The sequence below is a fragment of the Echiichthys vipera genome, assembly GCF_963691815.1.
Source record: "Echiichthys vipera genome assembly, chromosome: 12".
In the NCBI taxonomy this organism is placed as follows: Eukaryota; Metazoa; Chordata; class Actinopteri; order Perciformes; family Trachinidae; genus Echiichthys; species Echiichthys vipera.
The window spans coordinates 5,226,449-5,246,187 of record NC_139837.1 but is presented as its reverse complement, the minus strand read 5'-3'; the positions used below and the strand labels follow the sequence as shown (position 1 = coordinate 5,246,187).

Genomic DNA, 19,739 nt, shown 5'->3' with positions numbered 1-19,739 from the left:
TTTTGCTTCTTTTTTAGTCGTTTTTCCACATTTTTGTGGTGTTTTGCGTCTCTTTTTAGTTGTTTTTTCACATTTTCGTGGTGTTTTGCTTCTTTTTTAGTCGATTTTTCACATTTTTGTGGTGTTTTGCTTCTTTTTTAGTCGATTTTTCCACTTTTTAGGGTGTTTTGCGTCTGTTTAGTCGTTTTTTCACATTTTTGTGGTGATTTGCGCCTGTTTTTAGTCGTTTTTTAAACTTTTTGTGGTGTTTTCATCTGTTTTTAATCGCTTTTTCACATTTTTGTCGGTGTTTTCATCTGTTTTAATCGTTTTTTCACGTTTTTGTAGTGTTTTCATCCGTTTTTAATTGTTTTTTTCACGTTTTTGTGGTGTTTATTATCTGTTTTTAGTCGTTTTTCGTGATTTTGTGGTGCTTTGGTCTGTTTTAGTCGTTATTTCACATTTTTGTGGTGTTTTCCTGGTGTGGTTGTGTCCGGAAGAATTCCTTTTATTAATCTCGCAAGAGAAATTAAATCTTTTCACTTCAGTGCCTTGCTCAACAACCCCCCCCCCCCCACCCCCACCCCCCCCCCTAATTATGGCCAGGCGCTTTCCATTGGTACCAAAATGGAGTCTCTACGACGTTCCTATCAAAAGTTATGGCCTATTTAAAGTAGGGTTAAGGTTTGAGATTAGGGTTAGGGTTAGGGTTAGGGTTAGGGTTTAGGATTAGGGTTGGGGTTAGGGTTAGGGTTTAGGATTAGGGTTAGGGTTTAGGGGTTAGGGTTATTTTAGAGACTTGAAACTTTGGCTACCCCCCTATTTCGTGGGTGCTGAGTGCACTCGTGCTGGTTTCGTTGCGATCCGACATCGGGAACCCTTCGATATAAAACAATTGTGTGCCTATTTTTTTCCCCTTAGGTGCTCATTTTATGAGACTTCGCCTACCCCCCTAATTATGGCCACGTGCTTTCCATTGGTACCACAATGGAGTCTCTACGACGTTTCTATCAAAAGTTATGGCCTATTTAAAATAGGGTTAAGGGTTGAGATTAGGGTTAGGGTTAGGGTTGGGGTTAGGGTTAGGGTTGGGGTTAGGGTTAGGGTTTAGGATAAGGGTTAGGGTTTAGGGGTTAGGGTTATTTTAGAGACTTGAAACTTTAGCTACCCCCCCCTATTTCGTGGGTGCTGAGTGCACTCGTGCTGGTTTCGTTGCGATCGGACAATCGGAACCCTTTGATATAAAACAATTGTGTGCCTATTTTTTTCCCCTTAGGTGCTCATTGGTTGAGACTTCGCCTACCCCCCTAATTATGGCCACGTGCTTTCCATTGGTACCAAGATGGAGTCTCTACGACGTTCCTATCAAAAGTTATGGCCTATTTAAAATATGGTTAAGGTTTGAGATTAGGGTTAGGGTTAGGGTTAGGGTTAGGGTTGGGGTTAGGGTTAGGGTTGGGGTTGGGGTTAGGGTTAGGGTTAGGGTTAGGGTTAGGGTTGAGATTAGGGTTAGGGTTAGGGTTAGGGTTAGGGTTGGGGTTAGGGTTAGGTTTAGGGTTAGGGTTAGGGTTGGGGTTGGGGTTAGGGTTAGGGTTAGGGTTAGGGTTAGGGTTAGGGTTAGGGTTGGGATTAGGGTTAGGGTTAGGGTTAGGGTTAGCGTTGGGGTTAGGGTTGGGGTAAGGGTTGGGATTAGGGTTAGGGTTAGGGTTGGGGTTGGGGTTAGGGTTAGGGTTGGGGTTAGGGTTAGGGTTAAGGTTAGGGTTAGGGTTGGGGTTAGGGTTAGTCTTGGGGTTATGGTTAGGGTTAGGGTTAGGGTTAGGGTTAGGGTTAGGGGTTAGGGTTAGGGTTAGGGTTAGGGTTAGGGTTAGGGTTAGGGTTGGGCTAAGGGTTGGGATTAGGGTTAGGGTTAGGGTTAGGGTTGGGGTTGGGGTTAGGGTTGGGGTTAGGGTTAGGGTTAGGGTTAGGGTTGGTCGTAGGGTTAGGGTTAGGGTTGGGGTTAGGGTTGGGGTTAGGGTTGGGGTTAGGTTTAGGGTTAGGGTTAGGGTTAGGGTTGGTCGTAGGGTTAGGGGTTAGGGTTAAGGTTAGGGTTAGGGTTGGGGTTAGGGTAAGGGTTGGGGTTAGGGTTGGGGTTAGCGTTTTTAGTCGTTTTTTCACATTTTTGTGGAGTTTTTCATCTGTTTTAGTCGTTTTTTCACGTTTTTGTGGTGTTTTGCTTCTGTTTTTAGTTGTTTTTTTCAGTTTTTTTGGTGTTTTGCTTCTGTTTATAGTCGTTTTTTAAACTTTTTGTGGTGTTTTCATCTTTTTTTAATCGCCTTTTCACGTTTTTGTGGTGTTTTCATCTGTTTTTAGTCGTTTTTTCATGTTTTTGTGGTGTTTTCAACAGTTTTAGTCATTTTTTCACGTTTTTTTTGGTGATTTGCGTCTCTTTTTAGTTGTTTATTCACTTTTTTGTGGTGTTTCGCGTCTGTTTTTAGTCGTTTTTTCACATTTTTGTGGTGTTTTGCGTCTCTTTTTAGTTGTTTTTTCACATTTTTGTGGTGTTTTGCTTCTTTTTATAGTCTTTTTTTCAGTTTTTTTGGCGACGTTCCTATCAAAAGTTATGGCCTATTTAAAATATGGTTAAGGTTTGAGATTAGGGTTAGGGTTAGGGTTAGGGTTAGGGTTGGGGTTAGGGTTAGGGTTGGGGTTGGGGTTAGGGTTAGGGTTAGGGTTAGGGTTAGGGTTGAGATTAGGGTTAGGGTTAGGGTTAGGGTTAGGGTTAGGGTTGGGGTTAGGGTTAGGGTTAGGGTTAGGGTTAGGGTTGGGGTTGGGGTTAGGGTTAGGGTTAGGGTTAGGGTTAGGGTTAGGGTTGGGATTAGGGTTAGGGTTAGGGTTAGGGTTAGCGTTGGGGTTAGGGTTGGGGTAAGGGTTGGGATTAGGGTTAGGGTTAGGGTTGGGGTTGGGGTTAGGGTTAGGGTTGGGGTTAGGGTTAGGGTTGGGGTTGGGGTTAGGGTTAGGGTTAGGGTTAGGGTTAGGGTTGAGATTAGGGTTAGGGTTAGGGTTAGGGTTAGGGTTAGGGTTAGGGTTGGGGTTAGGGTTAGGGTTAGGGTTAGGGTTGGGGTTAGGGTTAGGGTTTAGGATTAGGGTTAGGGTTTAGGGGTTAGGGTTATTTTAGAGACTTGAAACTTTGGCTACCCCCCTATTTCGTGGGTGCTGAGTGCACTCGTGCTGGTTTCGTTGCGATCCGACATCGGGAACCCTTCGATATAAAACAATTGTGTGCCTATTTTTTTCCCCTTAGGTGCTCATTTTATGAGACTTCGCCTACCCCCCTAATTATGGCCACGTGCTTTCCATTGGTACCACAATGGAGTCTCTACGACGTTTCTATCAAAAGTTATGGCCTATTTAAAATAGGGTTAAGGGTTGAGATTAGGGTTAGGGTTAGGGTTGGGGTTAGGGTTAGGGTTGGGGTTAGGGTTAGGGTTTAGGATAAGGGTTAGGGTTTAGGGGTTAGGGTTATTTTAGAGACTTGAAACTTTAGCTACCCCCCCCTATTTCGTGGGTGCTGAGTGCACTCGTGCTGGTTTCGTTGCGATCGGACAATCGGAACCCTTTGATATAAAACAATTGTGTGCCTATTTTTTTCCCCTTAGGTGCTCATTGGTTGAGACTTCGCCTACCCCCCTAATTATGGCCACGTGCTTTCCATTGGTACCAAGATGGAGTCTCTACGACGTTCCTATCAAAAGTTATGGCCTATTTAAAATATGGTTAAGGTTTGAGATTAGGGTTAGGGTTAGGGTTAGGGTTAGGGTTGGGGTTAGGGTTAGGGTTGGGGTTGGGGTTAGGGTTAGGGTTAGGGTTAGGGTTAGGGTTGAGATTAGGGTTAGGGTTAGGGTTAGGGTTAGGGTTGGGGTTAGGGTTAGGGTTAGGGTTAGGGTTAGGGTTGGGGTTGGGGTTAGGGTTAGGGTTAGGGTTAGGGTTAGGGTTAGGGTTAGGGTTGGGATTAGGGTTAGGGTTAGGGTTAGGGTTAGCGTTGGGGTTAGGGTTGGGGTAAGGGTTGGGATTAGGGTTAGGGTTAGGGTTGGGGTTGGGGTTAGGGTTAGGGTTGGGGTTAGGGTTAGGGTTAAGGTTAGGGTTAGGGTTGGGGTTAGGGTTAGTCTTGGGGTTATGGTTAGGGTTAGGGTTAGGGTTAGGGTTAGGGTTAGGGGTTAGGGTTAGGGTTAGGGTTAGGGTTAGGGTTAGGGTTAGGGTTGGGCTAAGGGTTGGGATTAGGGTTAGGGTTAGGGTTAGGGTTGGGGTTGGGGTTAGGGTTGGGGTTAGGGTTAGGGTTAGGGTTAGGGTTGGTCGTAGGGTTAGGGTTAGGGTTGGGGTTAGGGTTGGGGTTAGGGTTGGGGTTAGGTTTAGGGTTAGGGTTAGGGTTAGGGTTGGTCGTAGGGTTAGGGGTTAGGGTTAAGGTTAGGGTTAGGGTTGGGGTTAGGGTAAGGGTTGGGGTTAGGGTTGGGGTTAGCGTTTTTAGTCGTTTTTTCACGTTTTTGTGGAGTTTTTCATCTGTTTTAGTCGTTTTTTCACGTTTTTGTGGTGTTTTGCTTCTGTTTTTAGTTGTTTTTTTCAGTTTTTTTGGTGTTTTGCTTCTGTTTATAGTCGTTTTTTAAACTTTTTGTGGTGTTTTCATCTTTTTTTAATCGCCTTTTCACGTTTTTGTGGTGTTTTCATCTGTTTTTAGTCGTTTTTTCATGTTTTTGTGGTGTTTTCAACAGTTTTAGTCATTTTTTCACGTTTTTTTGGTGTTTTGCGTCTCTTTTTAGTTGTTTATTCACTTTTTTGTGGTGTTTCGCGTCTGTTTTTAGTCGTTTTTTCACATTTTTGTGGTGTTTTGCGTCTCTTTTTAGTTGTTTTTTCACATTTTTGTGGTGTTTTGCTTCTTTTTATAGTCTTTTTTTCAGTTTTTTTGGCGACGTTCCTATCAAAAGTTATGGCCTATTTAAAATATGGTTAAGGTTTGAGATTAGGGTTAGGGTTAGGGTTAGGGTTAGGGTTGGGGTTAGGGTTAGGGTTGGGGTTGGGGTTAGGGTTAGGGTTAGGGTTAGGGTTAGGGTTGAGATTAGGGTTAGGGTTAGGGTTAGGGTTAGGGTTAGGGTTGGGGTTAGGGTTAGGGTTAGGGTTAGGGTTAGGGTTGGGGTTGGGGTTAGGGTTAGGGTTAGGGTTAGGGTTAGGGTTAGGGTTGGGATTAGGGTTAGGGTTAGGGTTAGGGTTAGCGTTGGGGTTAGGGTTGGGGTAAGGGTTGGGATTAGGGTTAGGGTTAGGGTTGGGGTTGGGGTTAGGGTTAGGGTTGGGGTTAGGGTTAGGGTTAAGGTTAGGGTTAGGGTTGGGGTTAGGGTTAGTCTTGGGGTTATGGTTAGGGTTAGGGTTAGGGTTAGGGTTAGGGGTTAGGGTTAGGGTTAGGGTTAGGGTTAGGGTTAGGGTTAGGGTTGGGCTAAGGGTTGGGATTAGGGTTAGGGTTAGGGTTAGGGTTGGGGTTGGGGTTAGGGTTAGGGTTGGGGTTAGGGTTAGGGTTAGGGTTAGGGTTAGGGTTGGTCGTAGGGTTAGGGTTAGGGTAAGGGTTCGGGTTAGGGTTGGGGTTAGGGTTAGGGTTGGGGTTAGGGTTAGGGTTAGGGTTAGGGTTAGGGTTAGGGTTAGGGTTAGGGGTTAGGGTTAGGGTTAGGGTTAGGGTTAGGGTTAGGGTTAGGGTTAGGGTTAGGGTTAGGGTTAGGGTTTGGGATTAGGGTTAGGGTTAGGGTTAGGGTTAGGGTTAGCGTTGGGGTTAGGGTTGGGGTAAGGGTTGGGATTAGGGTTAGGGTTAGGGTTGGGGTTGGGGTTAGGGTTAGGGTTGGGGTTAGGGTTAGGGTTAAGGTTAGGGTTAGGGTTGGGGTTAGGGTTAGTCTTGGGGTTATGGTTAGGGTTAGGGTTAGGGTTAGGGTTAGGGTTAGGGGTTAGGGTTAGGGTTAGGGTTAGGGTTAGGGTTAGGGTTAGGGTTGGGCTAAGGGTTGGGATTAGGGTTAGGGTTAGGGTTAGGGTTGGGGTTGGGGTTAGGGTTGGGGTTAGGGTTAGGGTTAGGGTTAGGGTTGGTCGTAGGGTTAGGGTTAGGGTTGGGGTTAGGGTTGGGGTTAGGGTTGGGGTTAGGTTTAGGGTTAGGGTTAGGGTTAGGGTTGGTCGTAGGGTTAGGGGTTAGGGTTAAGGTTAGGGTTAGGGTTGGGGTTAGGGTAAGGGTTGGGGTTAGGGTTGGGGTTAGCGTTTTTAGTCGTTTTTTCACGTTTTTGTGGAGTTTTTCATCTGTTTTAGTCGTTTTTTCACGTTTTTGTGGTGTTTTGCTTCTGTTTTTAGTTGTTTTTTTCAGTTTTTTTGGTGTTTTGCTTCTGTTTATAGTCGTTTTTTAAACTTTTTGTGGTGTTTTCATCTTTTTTTAATCGCCTTTTCACGTTTTTGTGGTGTTTTCATCTGTTTTTAGTCGTTTTTTCATGTTTTTGTGGTGTTTTCAACAGTTTTAGTCATTTTTTCACGTTTTTTTGGTGTTTTGCGTCTCTTTTTAGTTGTTTATTCACTTTTTTGTGGTGTTTCGCGTCTGTTTTTAGTCGTTTTTTCACATTTTTGTGGTGTTTTGCGTCTCTTTTTAGTTGTTTTTTCACATTTTTGTGGTGTTTTGCTTCTTTTTATAGTCTTTTTTTCAGTTTTTTTGGCGACGTTCCTATCAAAAGTTATGGCCTATTTAAAATATGGTTAAGGTTTGAGATTAGGGTTAGGGTTAGGGTTAGGGTTAGGGTTGGGGTTAGGGTTAGGGTTGGGGTTGGGGTTAGGGTTAGGGTTAGGGTTAGGGTTAGGGTTGAGATTAGGGTTAGGGTTAGGGTTAGGGTTAGGGTTAGGGTTGGGGTTAGGGTTAGGGTTAGGGTTAGGGTTAGGGTTGGGGTTGGGGTTGGGGTTAGGGTTAGGGTTAGGGTTAGGGTTAGGGTTAGGGTTGGGATTAGGGTTAGGGTTAGGGTTAGGGTTAGCGTTGGGGTTAGGGTTGGGGTAAGGGTTGGGATTAGGGTTAGGGTTAGGGTTGGGGTTGGGGTTAGGGTTAGGGTTGGGGTTAGGGTTAGGGTTAAGGTTAGGGTTAGGGTTGGGGTTAGGGTTAGTCTTGGGGTTATGGTTAGGGTTAGGGTTAGGGTTAGGGTTAGGGGTTAGGGTTAGGGTTAGGGTTAGGGTTAGGGTTAGGGTTAGGGTTGGGCTAAGGGTTGGGATTAGGGTTAGGGTTAGGGTTAGGGTTGGGGTTGGGGTTAGGGTTAGGGTTGGGGTTAGGGTTAGGGTTAGGGTTAGGGTTGGTCGTAGGGTTAGGGTTAGGGTAAGGGTTCGGGTTAGGGTTGGGGTTAGGGTTAGGGTTGGGGTTAGGGTTGGGGTTAGGGTTGGGGTTAGGTTTAGGGTTAGGGTTAGGGTTAGGGTTGGTCGTAGGGTTAGGGTTAGGGTAAGGGTTGGGGTTAGGGTTGGGGTTAGCGTTTTTAGTCGTTTTTTCACGTTTTTGTGGAGTTTTTCATCTGTTTTAGTCGTTTTTTCACGTTTTTGTGGTGTTTTGCTTCTGTTTTTAGTTGTTTTTTTCAGTTTTTTTGGTGTTTTGCTTCTGTTTATAGTCGTTTTTTAAACTTTTTGTGGTGTTTTCATCTTTTTTTAATCGTTTTTTCATGTTTTTGTGGTGTTTTCAACAGTTTTAGTCATTTTTTCACGTTTTTTTGGTGTTTTGCGTCTCTTTTTAGTTGTTTATTCACTTTTTTGTGGTGTTTCGCGTCTGTTTTTAGTCGTTTTTTCACATTTTTGTGGTGTTTTGCGTCTCTTTTTAGTTGTTTTTTCACATTTTTGTGGTGTTTTGCTTCTTTTTATAGTCTTTTTTTCAGTTTTTTTGGTGTTTTGCGTCTGTTTATTTTTTTTTTCACGTATTTGTTGTGTTTTGCGTCTGTTTTTAGTCGTTTTTTAAACTTTTTGTGGTGTTTTGCGCCTGTCTATATTCGTTTTTTCACGTTTTTGTGGTGTTTTCATCTGTTTTTAATCGCCTTTTCACGTTTTTGTGGTGTTTTCATCTGTTTCAGTCGTTTTTTCAAGTTTTTGTGGTGTTTTGCGTCTCTTTTTAGTTGTTTATTCACTTTTTTGGGGTGTTTCGCGTCTGTTTTTAGTCGTTTTTTAACCTTTTTGTGGTGTTTTGCGCCTGTTTATATTGGTTTTTTCATGTTTTTGTGGTGTTTTCATCTGTTTTTAATCGCCTTTTCACGTTTTTGTGGTGTTTACATCTGTTTTTAGTCGTTTTTTCATGTTTTTGTGGTGTTTTCATCTGTTTTTAGTTTTTTTTTTCACGTTTTTGTGGTGTTTTTCATCTGTTTTTAATTGTTTTTTTCATGTTTTTATGTTTCAAAGCCCATTTTCAATGCGGTGGTATTTCTCATTATGCCATACTACTTAATATATTAATACCGTACATGTAAAGGTGCCACAAAGGTCTGGGGCCAGGTGGAGCGCTTCATCAGCTGCTGTGGGGAACACCACCTGCAGCTGAACGCAAAGATAAACAAGACTGTGGTCGATCTCAGGAAGCAGAAGGCCCCAACGAACTGATGTGCAGATTGTGAAGTCCTAAATGTACCCGGGCATTCAATTGGACGTCTACAAGAAGGGCCTGGGTCGGCTTTACTTCCTGGGGAGGCTCAGGTCCTTCAATGTGTGCAACGAGACGCTCCACAGGTACTACCAGCCTGCTGCGGCATGCACAGACTTCTACGCCGTGGCGTGCTGGGGCGCAAGCATCAAAGTAAAGGACGCAAACAGACTGATGAAGCTCATTAAGGAGGCTGGGTCATCAGGACTAAGCTGCTCCACTGGAGGAGGTGGCAGAGGACAGGATGCTAGCAAAACAACCGGTGATCCCGGACAATGCAACCCACCACATGAGATTCTAACTGAGCACCTCAGCCTCAGACTCATTCAACCCACAGTGACTCCTGGTACTGCAGCTGAAAATAAGAACCACCACCAATACCATGCCCACCTGACCCAGAGTTGTAGTTTGCTTGTGTGACCACTTGAGGGCAGTAAACGCTCATGACTTTAAACACAGCTGCACCAGCCACAGTAAAAAGGCTCCACACTTGCACCCACTTTCCAGGTAAAACAACTCAAACATGCAGCGTTGATTCAAATATTCTGTCCACTCCAGCGGGGCACGGACCAAACATTTATTAGAATCACTACGTTTTCTCAGCTGGTTCTCCATAAAAGAATCATTTTAAAGCTGAGTGAAAGGAGTCATACATGTGCAGAGCATCCAAGTGTTTACTGACAGACCGAGACTGGTGCCATTTTCATTTCATTCATTCATTTAGGGCTGTGCAGTGGCTCAGTCCATAGGTGAGGGTTGCCGGTTCGGGTCCCTGTGTGAACCAGGAATGGAGGTTGAGCAAGGCACCGAACCCCCAACTGCTCGGGGCGCTGAGGCACTGGCAGCCCCCTCGCTCTGACAGGGTTAGGGTTAGGGTTAGGGTTGGGGTTAGGGTTAGGTGTTAGGGTTAGGGTTGGGGTTAGGGTTAGGGTTGGGGTTGGGGTTAGGGTTAGGGTTGGGGTTAGGGTTAGGGTTAGGGTTAGGGTTAGGGTTGGGGTTAGGGTTAGGGTTAAGGTTGGGGTTAGGGTTAGGGTTAGGGTTGGGGTTGGGGTTAGGGTTAGGGTTAGGGTTGGGGTTAGGGTTAGGGTTAGGGTTAAGGTTGGGGTTAGGGTTAGGGTTAGGGTTAGGGTTAGGGTTGGGGTTAGGGTTAGGGTTAGGGTTAGGGTTAGGGTTGGGGTTAGGGTTGGGGTTAGGGTTAGGGTTGGGGTTAGGGTTAGGGTTGGGGTTAGGGTTAGGGTTAGGGTTAGGGTTGGGGTTAGGGTTAGGGTTAGGGTCGGGGTTAGGGTTAGGGTTAGGGTTAGGGTTAGGGTTGGGGTTAGGGTTGGGGTTAGGGTTAGGGTTGGGGTTAGGGTTAGGGTTAGGGTTAGGGTTAGGGTTAGGGTTAGGGTTGGGGTTAGGGTTAGGGTTAGGGTTGGGGTTAGGGTTAGGGTTAGGGTTAGGGTTAGGGTTAGGGTTAGGGTTGGGGTTGGGGTTAGGGTTGGGGTATGTCATCACTGCATCACTTTATATCATCACTGCATCACTTTATTTAATTGATCTGTAACTTAGTTCTGTAGGAAATGCTGCTACACTTTAACACTGTTGTCACTTATCGCTCCTTATCACTTATTTAGTTTGTACTTATTTTAATTCATCTGCTGCTAAACTGCACGCTGCGTATTGTTGTATATTATATAAACCTGTGTTTGACCACAATGTCTGTTGCACTCTGTCACATTTAGTTACTGTTAAATTTATTTGTTGTTAGCTTTATTTTGATTTGATTTACGTTTAGAATTCTTTACACACACACACACACACACACACACACACACACACACACACACACACACACACACACACACACACACACACACACACACACACACACACACACACACACACACACACACACACACACACACACAAAATGGAGAGATGTCAGAGCGAGGGGGCTGCCAGTGACCAGCGCCCCGAGCATTGGGGATTCGGTGTCTTGCTCATCAGCACCTCGGCAGTGCCCAATGGATAAACTAGCACCTCTCTAGCCATCAGACCACGCTCCACTCATGGTCCACACAGGGACTCAAACTGGCAACCCTCCAGTTCCCAGCCAAGTCACCTATGGACTGAGCTACTGGCTATTGTTACTCTGATCCTTTCCCACCTTTGTATTGAAACTGTTGCGCAATCATTTCCCTCAAGATAAATAAAGCATCTTGAATCTTGAATCTTGAATCTTGACTCTTGAATCTGTCCTCTAGTGCAGTAACATCAGCTTAATGCTTCCTGGAGAATAATAATAATAATAATAATAAAAATACTACTAATAATACTTCGTCATAGAACTCAACTATATATATTTCTGACCTACATTTAAATACATTATATTATTTTTTTACCAGCTTGTTGTGAACCAGGGCTTCATCTTGTTGTCTTTCAATGTCACCAACCAAGATTATATTAAATAAATATGGTGTAATTCAATAATTACAGCCCTTTCCATTAATACAGTTCATAAAACTTATTCTGCCAGTTAACTTTAAGTGCATTCCCACAAACAAAATACAACAATTTCAGGTTGAAAATGATCATTTTTTTATTATTATTCATTTAAATTAACAAACACTGCTATACATATTGCTGTTTTTTATTAATTTTGAATCATTTTAAACAGTTAAAGCATTTGGAAAAGAAGAAATAGTAAAACAGGCGACAGACAGTAGATGACATGTACAGCAGGAGATCTACAGTCAATGGCTTTCCTATGTGTGTCGTTTCAACATACAGACGCGTCAGACTTGCCCGCAGTTGGGTTTTTGGTTATCGTCCCACCCCGTTATGTCGTGACACGGGATCAAACATGTGCCCGTTGCATCCACGCGTTATGCCGCCACCCAACAGCATCACAAGACAAACAGCCGACGCGTTCTTTCCAAAGTAGCAGCAGCTTATAGTGAATTGCAAAGTCCGTTTTTTTCTGCATCGGGCACAACAAAAGTACTCCAACTTTAATTTCTCTGCGAACAAAAAGGGTTCGAGCAAAGGTGGCACATCCCCCCTCCCTCCCCCCTTCCTTCCGCCCCTGGCATTATATTCATTAGGAATGTTTGAAGTGAACAAAAAAGTCCCAAATATCGCTTTTGTGTCCTTCTCAGTGCACAGTATTGAAAAAACCCCTCATCCCTTTTAAGATACACACGTAGAAAGAATGAAAAAGAAGTGCTTCGTAGAACTTGGGAAATATTACGTCTTATAACAAGTCGTCCCCTCTTTCATCTCAGGCCAGCTGTAAAAAGAGTCCTCTCGTCCCTTCCTCGATGTCAAAACGCCAACGCCGACACGGCTTCCACTAAGACTGAGTACCTCGACGTTGGCGTATGATCATACGCCCGTGAATCAGCACATCTGACTTCCATTTAAACATCATTTCTTTACTAAAAGTGACAGATTTACAAACACAGTATAAACAGGGTTGACATCATTGGCAGCTGGCGACAGTCTAGACCACAGTGGCTTTTTTCTCGAATCGGAGCAAAATCCCTCCTTTTCAGACAAAGACGGATGAATTACAGGATTACGTGTGTCAAACAAACCTTTTTTGGCTTTTTTGAAACCTGACCCGCCCCGAGAGGCAGTGTTGAGAAAAAGGTAAGACCTTTATTTGGAGAACGTCAGAAGAAGGTCAGAACCCGGCGGAGGAGGAGGGCTTTTGAAAAAGATGACGTGACACCGTGGAGGTTCATCATCCCTCCGCGTATGCGACCGCCTCTGCGACGCCAGACCATACAACAGTCTTGTGAAGCTCTTCACGATGGGGTTGTACGACACATTAGAGATATCCCTGACATCAATGTAAATCACATACACGTTGTAAAGTTCAGGTACAGAATCACAGAGGAAAAGCACACCGACACTACTCTAAAGTCAAGCCGCTATGGCAAAATAGAAGGTATAGAGTGCTGAGGAACTAGTCATTGATTGAAAGTTGATTGGCTCGTATCCTTTGCGACGCTGAGGAGTGCTTCGGGTCGCCACGCGGGCGACCTTTGAGCTTTTCTACAGGCAGGTTAAGGAGAGGACAATGTCTCAACAAAACACTATAAAATTGAATCAGCACAGGCCATAAATACGATCAAAGAGATGGAAATAGCGCCCAGAAATGTGCACGCACTCTTAGTAGCGATTCCTGAATCGAGGTCCGAGTTACGAAAAGGACGAATCTAAACGGGGGAGAAAGAGACGGGAGGAAGTCTTTGCTCGTCGTCTCCTTCTCTCCGCAGATATTCCAGTAGAAAGCTGACCTCGTTTAGTGATTTAGTTATTGATTCGTCTTGGCGGAGTGCAAGTGTCGGCCACATGGCTTTTTCAAACATTTTCAAAAAATATATATATATATTGCGAACGCTCTCTAGGGTGTAGTCACATCGACGCACGATCGCCAGATTCAGGCGTGTTTTTCTGCAGAGTCGACACTCTGGAGTTGAAATGGCGAAGGGGTGACACTTCTGAGGATCGGTGCACACACACACTCTTTTTTTAAAACGTTTTTTTTTACACTGAAGCAGAACAAGAAGAAACACATGGCGTAGCCCTTGTGGATCTCCCTGTGGAGGGGGAAACGGCTCACATGGTCACCTTGGTCTGGACTTGTTTGTGCTCTTGGGTCTTTAAAAGACACTAGAGAAAGGGGTGGGGGAGGGGGTGGGGGGGAGCAGTTGATCCTCATGCTTGCCACAGTGTTTGTTTCTCAGCTGTGCCGAGCGCAGCCCTCGCTCAGAGGGCCAGGAGGGTGGGCGAGTTGAGGGAGTCTGAGGACTGGTCCCCACTGCTGCTGCTGCGGCGGTGGGCCTTGGAACAGGATTCGGAGGAGGGCGAGGGGCTCTCGGGCTCCAGCATGCTCGGGTAGGTGAATATGAGGCTTGGGGCGTTGGGCGTAGCAGCCGGGGTGGACGCTGCCACCACTGGCGTGTTCAGGCTGTCTCCGTCTGTGCAGTACATCCCCCCGCTGACAACGCTGCCACCCAGGCAGATGGGCTTGATGACGGAGCGCTGCGGCTTGCCCATGTCGTCGTCCTCTGGCTCCTGCTTCACTACCACGTGGTTGATGTGAGCTCGGGTGCCCATGTTGGGGCGCATGGTCAGGGGGAGAGGGGCGCACTGCTGCTGATGCTGCTGCTGCTGCTGCTGCTGATGATGCTGCTGATGGCGGTCGTCGATGGGGAGCTTGCACACGGGATTGTGCGCAACCAGCATGAACTCCAGCTTGTCTTTCTCCTTCTGCAGGCTCTCGATCTCCTTCTGCAGGTCGGCTTTCTCGTCCTCCAGCTTCTCAGTCTCCTGCGGAGAGACAGGGAAACACGATTGAGCACTTAGGCTGAAGTACGAGCAAATTTCTTTTCTTTTAAATATTTTTTGGGGCACATTTTTGCCTTTATTTGACAGTAAATCAGACAGAGAGGGCGGGAACAACATGCAACAGCCACATGAACCCCAAGGCCCTAAGCAGGATAATTAAAACTTTTGAAAAAAAAGTGATAATGCATTAGTTTCACGTTTCTTCCACTATCAGGTAGTCAGATTGTGTGTTGAGTGTTCCTCCAAAGCGCCACAAGAGGGCACTGTTTGTCTGCTACAGTTTTACTCCCTATAGAAAGTAGCACAGTCAAGAATGTGTCATGAGCCATTCAGGCTTACAACACGTAATCCCGAAGCCTTCTGCTTGAATTTGAGTTTCCCATAATGACTATGTGCATTGTTTGCGTCTCAGAGATGGAAGGTCTGCATGTAAAGAGTGTCATTAATGTCACATTAGAGACAAAGACGGATCCCATTGAAGCCTTTCGTCGGTTCTAGACATCAGGCAGATAAAGATAAGCCGACATGTTGTCTGAGAACTTTGACTCATGGAGAGAGGTATGAGGAAGTCGTCGACAAGGAGCCAAGGGAGGTGCCCAGTGGGCCGCTGCAATCAACGGTGTTAGTAAATCAAAGCGGGGAATGACTTTATCCTTTTCTTTGGAAAAGTGCTACTTTCTTATTTGGAATTTGACAAAATAAAAACAGCCGTGTGAAGACGGGGAGGCGTTTGATTCCTTTCCCTGGAAGCAACGGCTGTGGTGTGTGTGTGTGTGTGTTTGTATATGTGTGTGTGTGTTTGTATATGTGTGTTTGTGTGCACGCCACATGTCTCTAAGTGGGATTGTGAGACAAGCAATTGGCCCCTTTTTGCAAAATGTGCTTCATTCACGGAGACAGCTGCCTACAGCAAATTCCATTCCTGGGGTTTCTTAAGGCCTGACAAGCTCAACCTCACTGTAATTCGGCTAATTAGTCCATTTAGATGCTGTTACTGTCTGCCAGGCTGCGAGACAGCCCTACCTCTGTCTGCAGCGGCCTAAGACAAAAAGCTTTTCATCGCCTGTCATCTCGTCACTCAGACCTTGCACTCAGAGACACAGCGAGCGTCAAACCAGTGGTGCAAGGTCGTAAATTTAGGTGTGGAGTTCAATAAATCACTCAGAAAACCTGGACTCCTGCCAGACGCTGTGACTTTCCCTCTGCATGCTTTCTGTGTGAAAATAAGTTTCTCTTGTTGACATTTTTGTATTTTCTTGCATCCACTATAAGTACGGCAAATGTTGCCCCGAGACCGACGCAGAGTGGTTTAAAAGCAAGAGGTAGCTGGCACGTAAGAGGAACACGATGCTCTAACACTTACACTGACTTGCGGTTGTTTTGTGTGATTAAAGCGGGGCCCTGTAATAGATTCTCACGGGATCTGGATGCACCAGTTTTCAGGTTTCTACTCACCCCTTGCAGCAACTCGGTGAGCTCTCGCCTGCGGTTGCGGCATTTGGCGGCGGCTAACTTATTCCTCTCACGTCTCACCCTCCTCTTCTCCTCTTCCTCCGGGGTGAGCTGAGGGCAGGTAAAGAAGGAACACGGCAGGTAAAATAAGCTGTCTGACAAACACACGCACAATCAATACGAAGCGAAGAGGAAGAGTACGAACAAGAGCCGGGTACAACTGTAAGGAGAATAACAACATACATCTGGATTGAATGCTTTCTAATGGAAATAATGAGGTGTTTTGCTTGTTTTCGGAACAAAAGCACTTTAAACTCGATTTAAAAAAGACTGTAAAATAATAATAAACTAAAGTCTATCAACGGATTCAGTCCCGTTACCCCCACGTTGTCATCCCGGATCCCTCACCTGTTCATCCCTTTTGCGTCTCCCCCTGGCATCCCCGATGGAGCGGATGACCCCGGGCCGAGCCAGCGTGTTGTGCCCCAACAGCCCTGGCCCGTTGGGCAGGTGATGGCCGTACGGGTGTGAACGAGAGTAAGGATTGGACATGGAGGTGATGACAGTGGGCTGTACCATCCACTGCAGATCTTGGCTGGTCGTGATTGCATTGATGGTGGGGATGAAGGCACTGTTGGAGCCGGGCATGTCGACCCTGTACTTCTGGAAGGAGAAGGAATGAGAGAGCCGTGATGAGGAGGGATGCAAGACCACGTTTAAGCAAATATAAAATCCAGAAAATAAGGGGTGGCATCCACTTGCAGAGGAGTAAACCTATGTGCTGGAATGGGTCAATGCACGCAAATTAATCCCATAAGCATCTTAGTTTCTATCTATGCCTCGCTGCGCCGACAGCACTATCGCAGAGACAAACACCACCACCCACCGTCATCAAATTCACACACTTTCCACATTACAAACGTATAGTAATGATTCAATCCACATAGGCAGAGCGCTGTGTATGTAACCCCTGGAGTGGAACAGTGACACATGCTGTGAATCATGTGGGAAAGCCCAAGGTGTCCAGTGCATCTCACTTTACTACAATAACCATGAGACAAAACACTGCACTGGGCAAGTGTTACACACGTCTGGACTGGCAGGAGGGTAACTACAGCGGATATAGACCATGTAATGGTGGCAGAGAGCAGCAGTCCAGAAGAGTAACAGAGGGATTTTTCAGTGGTACTAATTAAATGATTTAAACATTAGAATAAAGCTGATCTTGGACAAAAATATAATTATATAAGAAAATGCATTTGCCCGTAATTGTGCATGTTTAAAAGCACACTGTGATGCAGGATATTATGTTCCCACTCAAACTTTGGCACTAACACCTCAAATTATGGATCAAACCCTCCTGTAAGAGTTCAAATGTATACATGTCTACATGTATGTGAGAGCTGATTGTAATCCTGGTCACCAGTATGAGCACCTGTGTGAGATCAGTATTACTTCATGGCTTGAGAATCCACAAACAGACGGGCTGCCGGCCTGTGTGCGTAAATTACGCACGTCCCCATATCCCCGTTATTCCCGACTTTCCGTCGGATATCCCGGCAGTGCATTGGAACTTTGTTTATCTGGTGAGTCATTGTGTATGGAATTTGTTAAGTACATAAGAAACGTGGTCAGTTCCAGTAAAGGGGGGGGAAGCAGCCAGCTGTAACAAGCCAGACGGTTACACAGAAGAATGAGAGCGGATTTTTTTTGGCGTGATGGGCTTCAAAATAAGAGCACTGAAATTCCCATAAAACAGATTAATTGTGTTAAGTACACGAACACCGAGTGGGGTCATTACACAAAATACAGAGACGGCCTGGTTTAACTGACACGACTTCTGGTCTGATTAAAAAGAAAAGAAAGAAAATGGGAGGGGGGGGGGGGGGGGGTGGAGAAGGGGGGGAAAAGGAAAAGATTAAAAGTGATATGTCTCAATAAAGCTTCCAGAGAGGCCATGTTCGAGCCCGCTCTAATGGGAAACAGACAGCCAGTGTGTGATTACAGGGAACCGGAGCAATGATAGATACGTGCCAAAAGTCGTTTACCGTCATGTTGCGTGAGCCTGACGAGGCTTTTTCCACAGAAGTGCACCATACGCAAGACTTGGCTGCGAGTAAACAACATGCCACTTCCCGGATTTATGTCCTATTATTTCTGAATACACGGGCACGGCTTCGCCAGCGCGCTCCCCTGGCACAGTCTGTGGGCTTCACCTCACTGATAAAGTATGGGGTCTTATGAAACCAAGGAGACGGTGGTTTTAAAAACAGTCTCTCTGAACGCAGCATTTGTATTTTTTATTATATTATTTGTGTTTTGTATTTTTTTTTTTTTTTTTACATTATCTCGGCTTTTGATTGCCCCCGCGCTCCCGGTGTGTGTGTGTGCGCGCTGGGAGGAATCTGCCATGTGCAGTTCAAGACCCGTCTAAAAAAACACCGAGCTAGAATCTGATCCGTGATCAGGTCGTTTCTGACAGTCCAATAAGAAAAAAACATCCGCCACAAATATCAACTTTAACTGAACTTGTATCACATTTACGTCTTCGGTGCTCTCCAGGGTGCCTTTACCTGCGGCCCAGAGGATTTAGACATACCCTGACTTGGTGTTAATGCCTGTAATAAACAGTGGGTCTGTCGCATTCTCCATTACGCTTTACCTCTGCCCCCAAATGTGTACACAGCTCAGGGTATGGCGCGGGTGTTATAGAGGAGTTGTCGTCCTTCTAATGCGCGTGAAATGTCGTCTCCAGTGGGGTGCTGCGAGCGCAAAGACCCCACAAATATTGCAGTTTTACGCACGGACATGGGAGATGACAGCGCCGGAGAGACATCTAGAAATCCAAGGCACATTCAATTCAACGCGTCCAATTTCTCACGCACCAAAGCACACAGAGCCGTCTATCATCTGTCAGTGGAACCTGTTTACAAGTTTTGTTTGACCACAAGGAGAAAAAAAAAATGTATGCAAAAATCACCACGTATTCGCCATTTACCGTGCGCAACCGCCGGTGCGCAAATGAGATATTCGACCAGAAGCACACACATCATCCATCAGATGGTGTTTAGATGTGACAGAGTCCGAATGGACCGAGTTCAAAATAACTGTGACTGGATCGAGTCTTGCATCTGTTGAGTCATCGGTGCCGTCTGTGTCACTGGGTCCGTCGGTTTCCCCCCCGGAGGACGCCTTTTTAAATCTATTAGGACGCGCGGCACCGTGGAAAAACGGCATCTGTACGACAACAACATGTCTTTTTCACACGGCGAGCCCTTGACATCGAATTAAAGACACACGGGGCCTAGGCAGTATATGGGGCTGTAATCAGTGTCGCGGAAGCCCGGCGTTTCCTTGTGTTACCTGGTAGCTTGAGGTAGAGATCGGACTCCCGATCGTGCTGCTGCCGCTCGTGAAGGACTCTGGCTGGGCCGGAGAGGTGCTGCTGCCGCGGGACGAGGTGTCGTAGTTCCCGGAGTAGTCCTGGTACATGGTCCGGGGAAAAGAGGGAGATTTCAGTAGGAGTGATGAGATCTGAAACCCCCTCTTTTTTTTTTAAATCCTCGCAAAACGGCACCGACAGAAAAAAAAAATCCTCTGACTCGAGAGACGTTGTTAATTCGGGATATCCAAAGAGAAGAGTTGGCAAAGACTGCGTGCACTTCTGCTCCTCTAAACCACCCTAACACATATCAGGGATATTGCTAGTTCGAATAATTGTTTTCTCGTGTGCTTCCTGCTCGGAAAGTCTCTTTCTTAGATCTAGACTACGCGACTGTGTCCTCTCAGGTGCTCGAACTTCACCCTAAAGTCAGCGGCAGCGCACCTTCGGTAGTCGGATCCAGTCGAGACAAGTGGACCTGTGGGTAATCGGTACACAGAGTGAGTCACGCAGGTTCACACTCTATTGCCTGGCCAACCTTCAGATGCTTTTTCCGTCGCCTCGCCTCGCACACACTCTGCCCGAGCTCTCTGCTGTTCACGGAACAGTTCTAACTTTTTCTTTTTTCTCTTTTCCTTTTTTTTAACCACACTTCCTAGAGATGACTCACTTCAATGGCACTATGAAGAACTGCAACGGCTTTTCAACACCAACGAAACGGCCACGTCACGGCCTGGGCGTTGCGACTTCACCCAGGGAGGGGTCGGGTCTGGATAAGGCAGTGCGAAAGAGAGATCCGCCGTGATCATCCTTCGCCCAGCGGACACTGGAGATGTCACGGGGAAGCGCGGATGCGGTAAAAGGGGCTCCGGTACACCTGGGCACATGTAACGTTTCGATACGAACGTCAGTGGCAGCTGCGCGTCCACTGTTTGTCTGACTTGCTTCGGTCCA

At 46.0% G+C, this 19,739-nt stretch overlaps 1 protein-coding gene across 1 annotated transcript; it reads right to left on the bottom strand.

Annotated features, from left to right (window-relative positions):
• Window positions 1–11,167: 11,167 nt before the first annotated feature.
• Window positions 11,168–19,443, bottom strand: fosl2 (FOS like 2, AP-1 transcription factor subunit). Its single transcript, XM_083923807.1, has 4 exons — window positions 18,767–19,443; window positions 15,812–16,066; window positions 15,407–15,514; window positions 11,168–13,933 (listed from the first exon to the last, which is right to left on the bottom strand). The coding sequence occupies exons 1-4, from the start codon at window positions 18,893–18,895 to the stop codon at window positions 13,370–13,372; spliced, it is 1,056 nt and encodes a 351-aa protein (XP_083779933.1). The 5' UTR covers window positions 18,896–19,443; the 3' UTR covers window positions 11,168–13,369.
• Window positions 19,444–19,739: the final 296 nt, after the last annotated feature.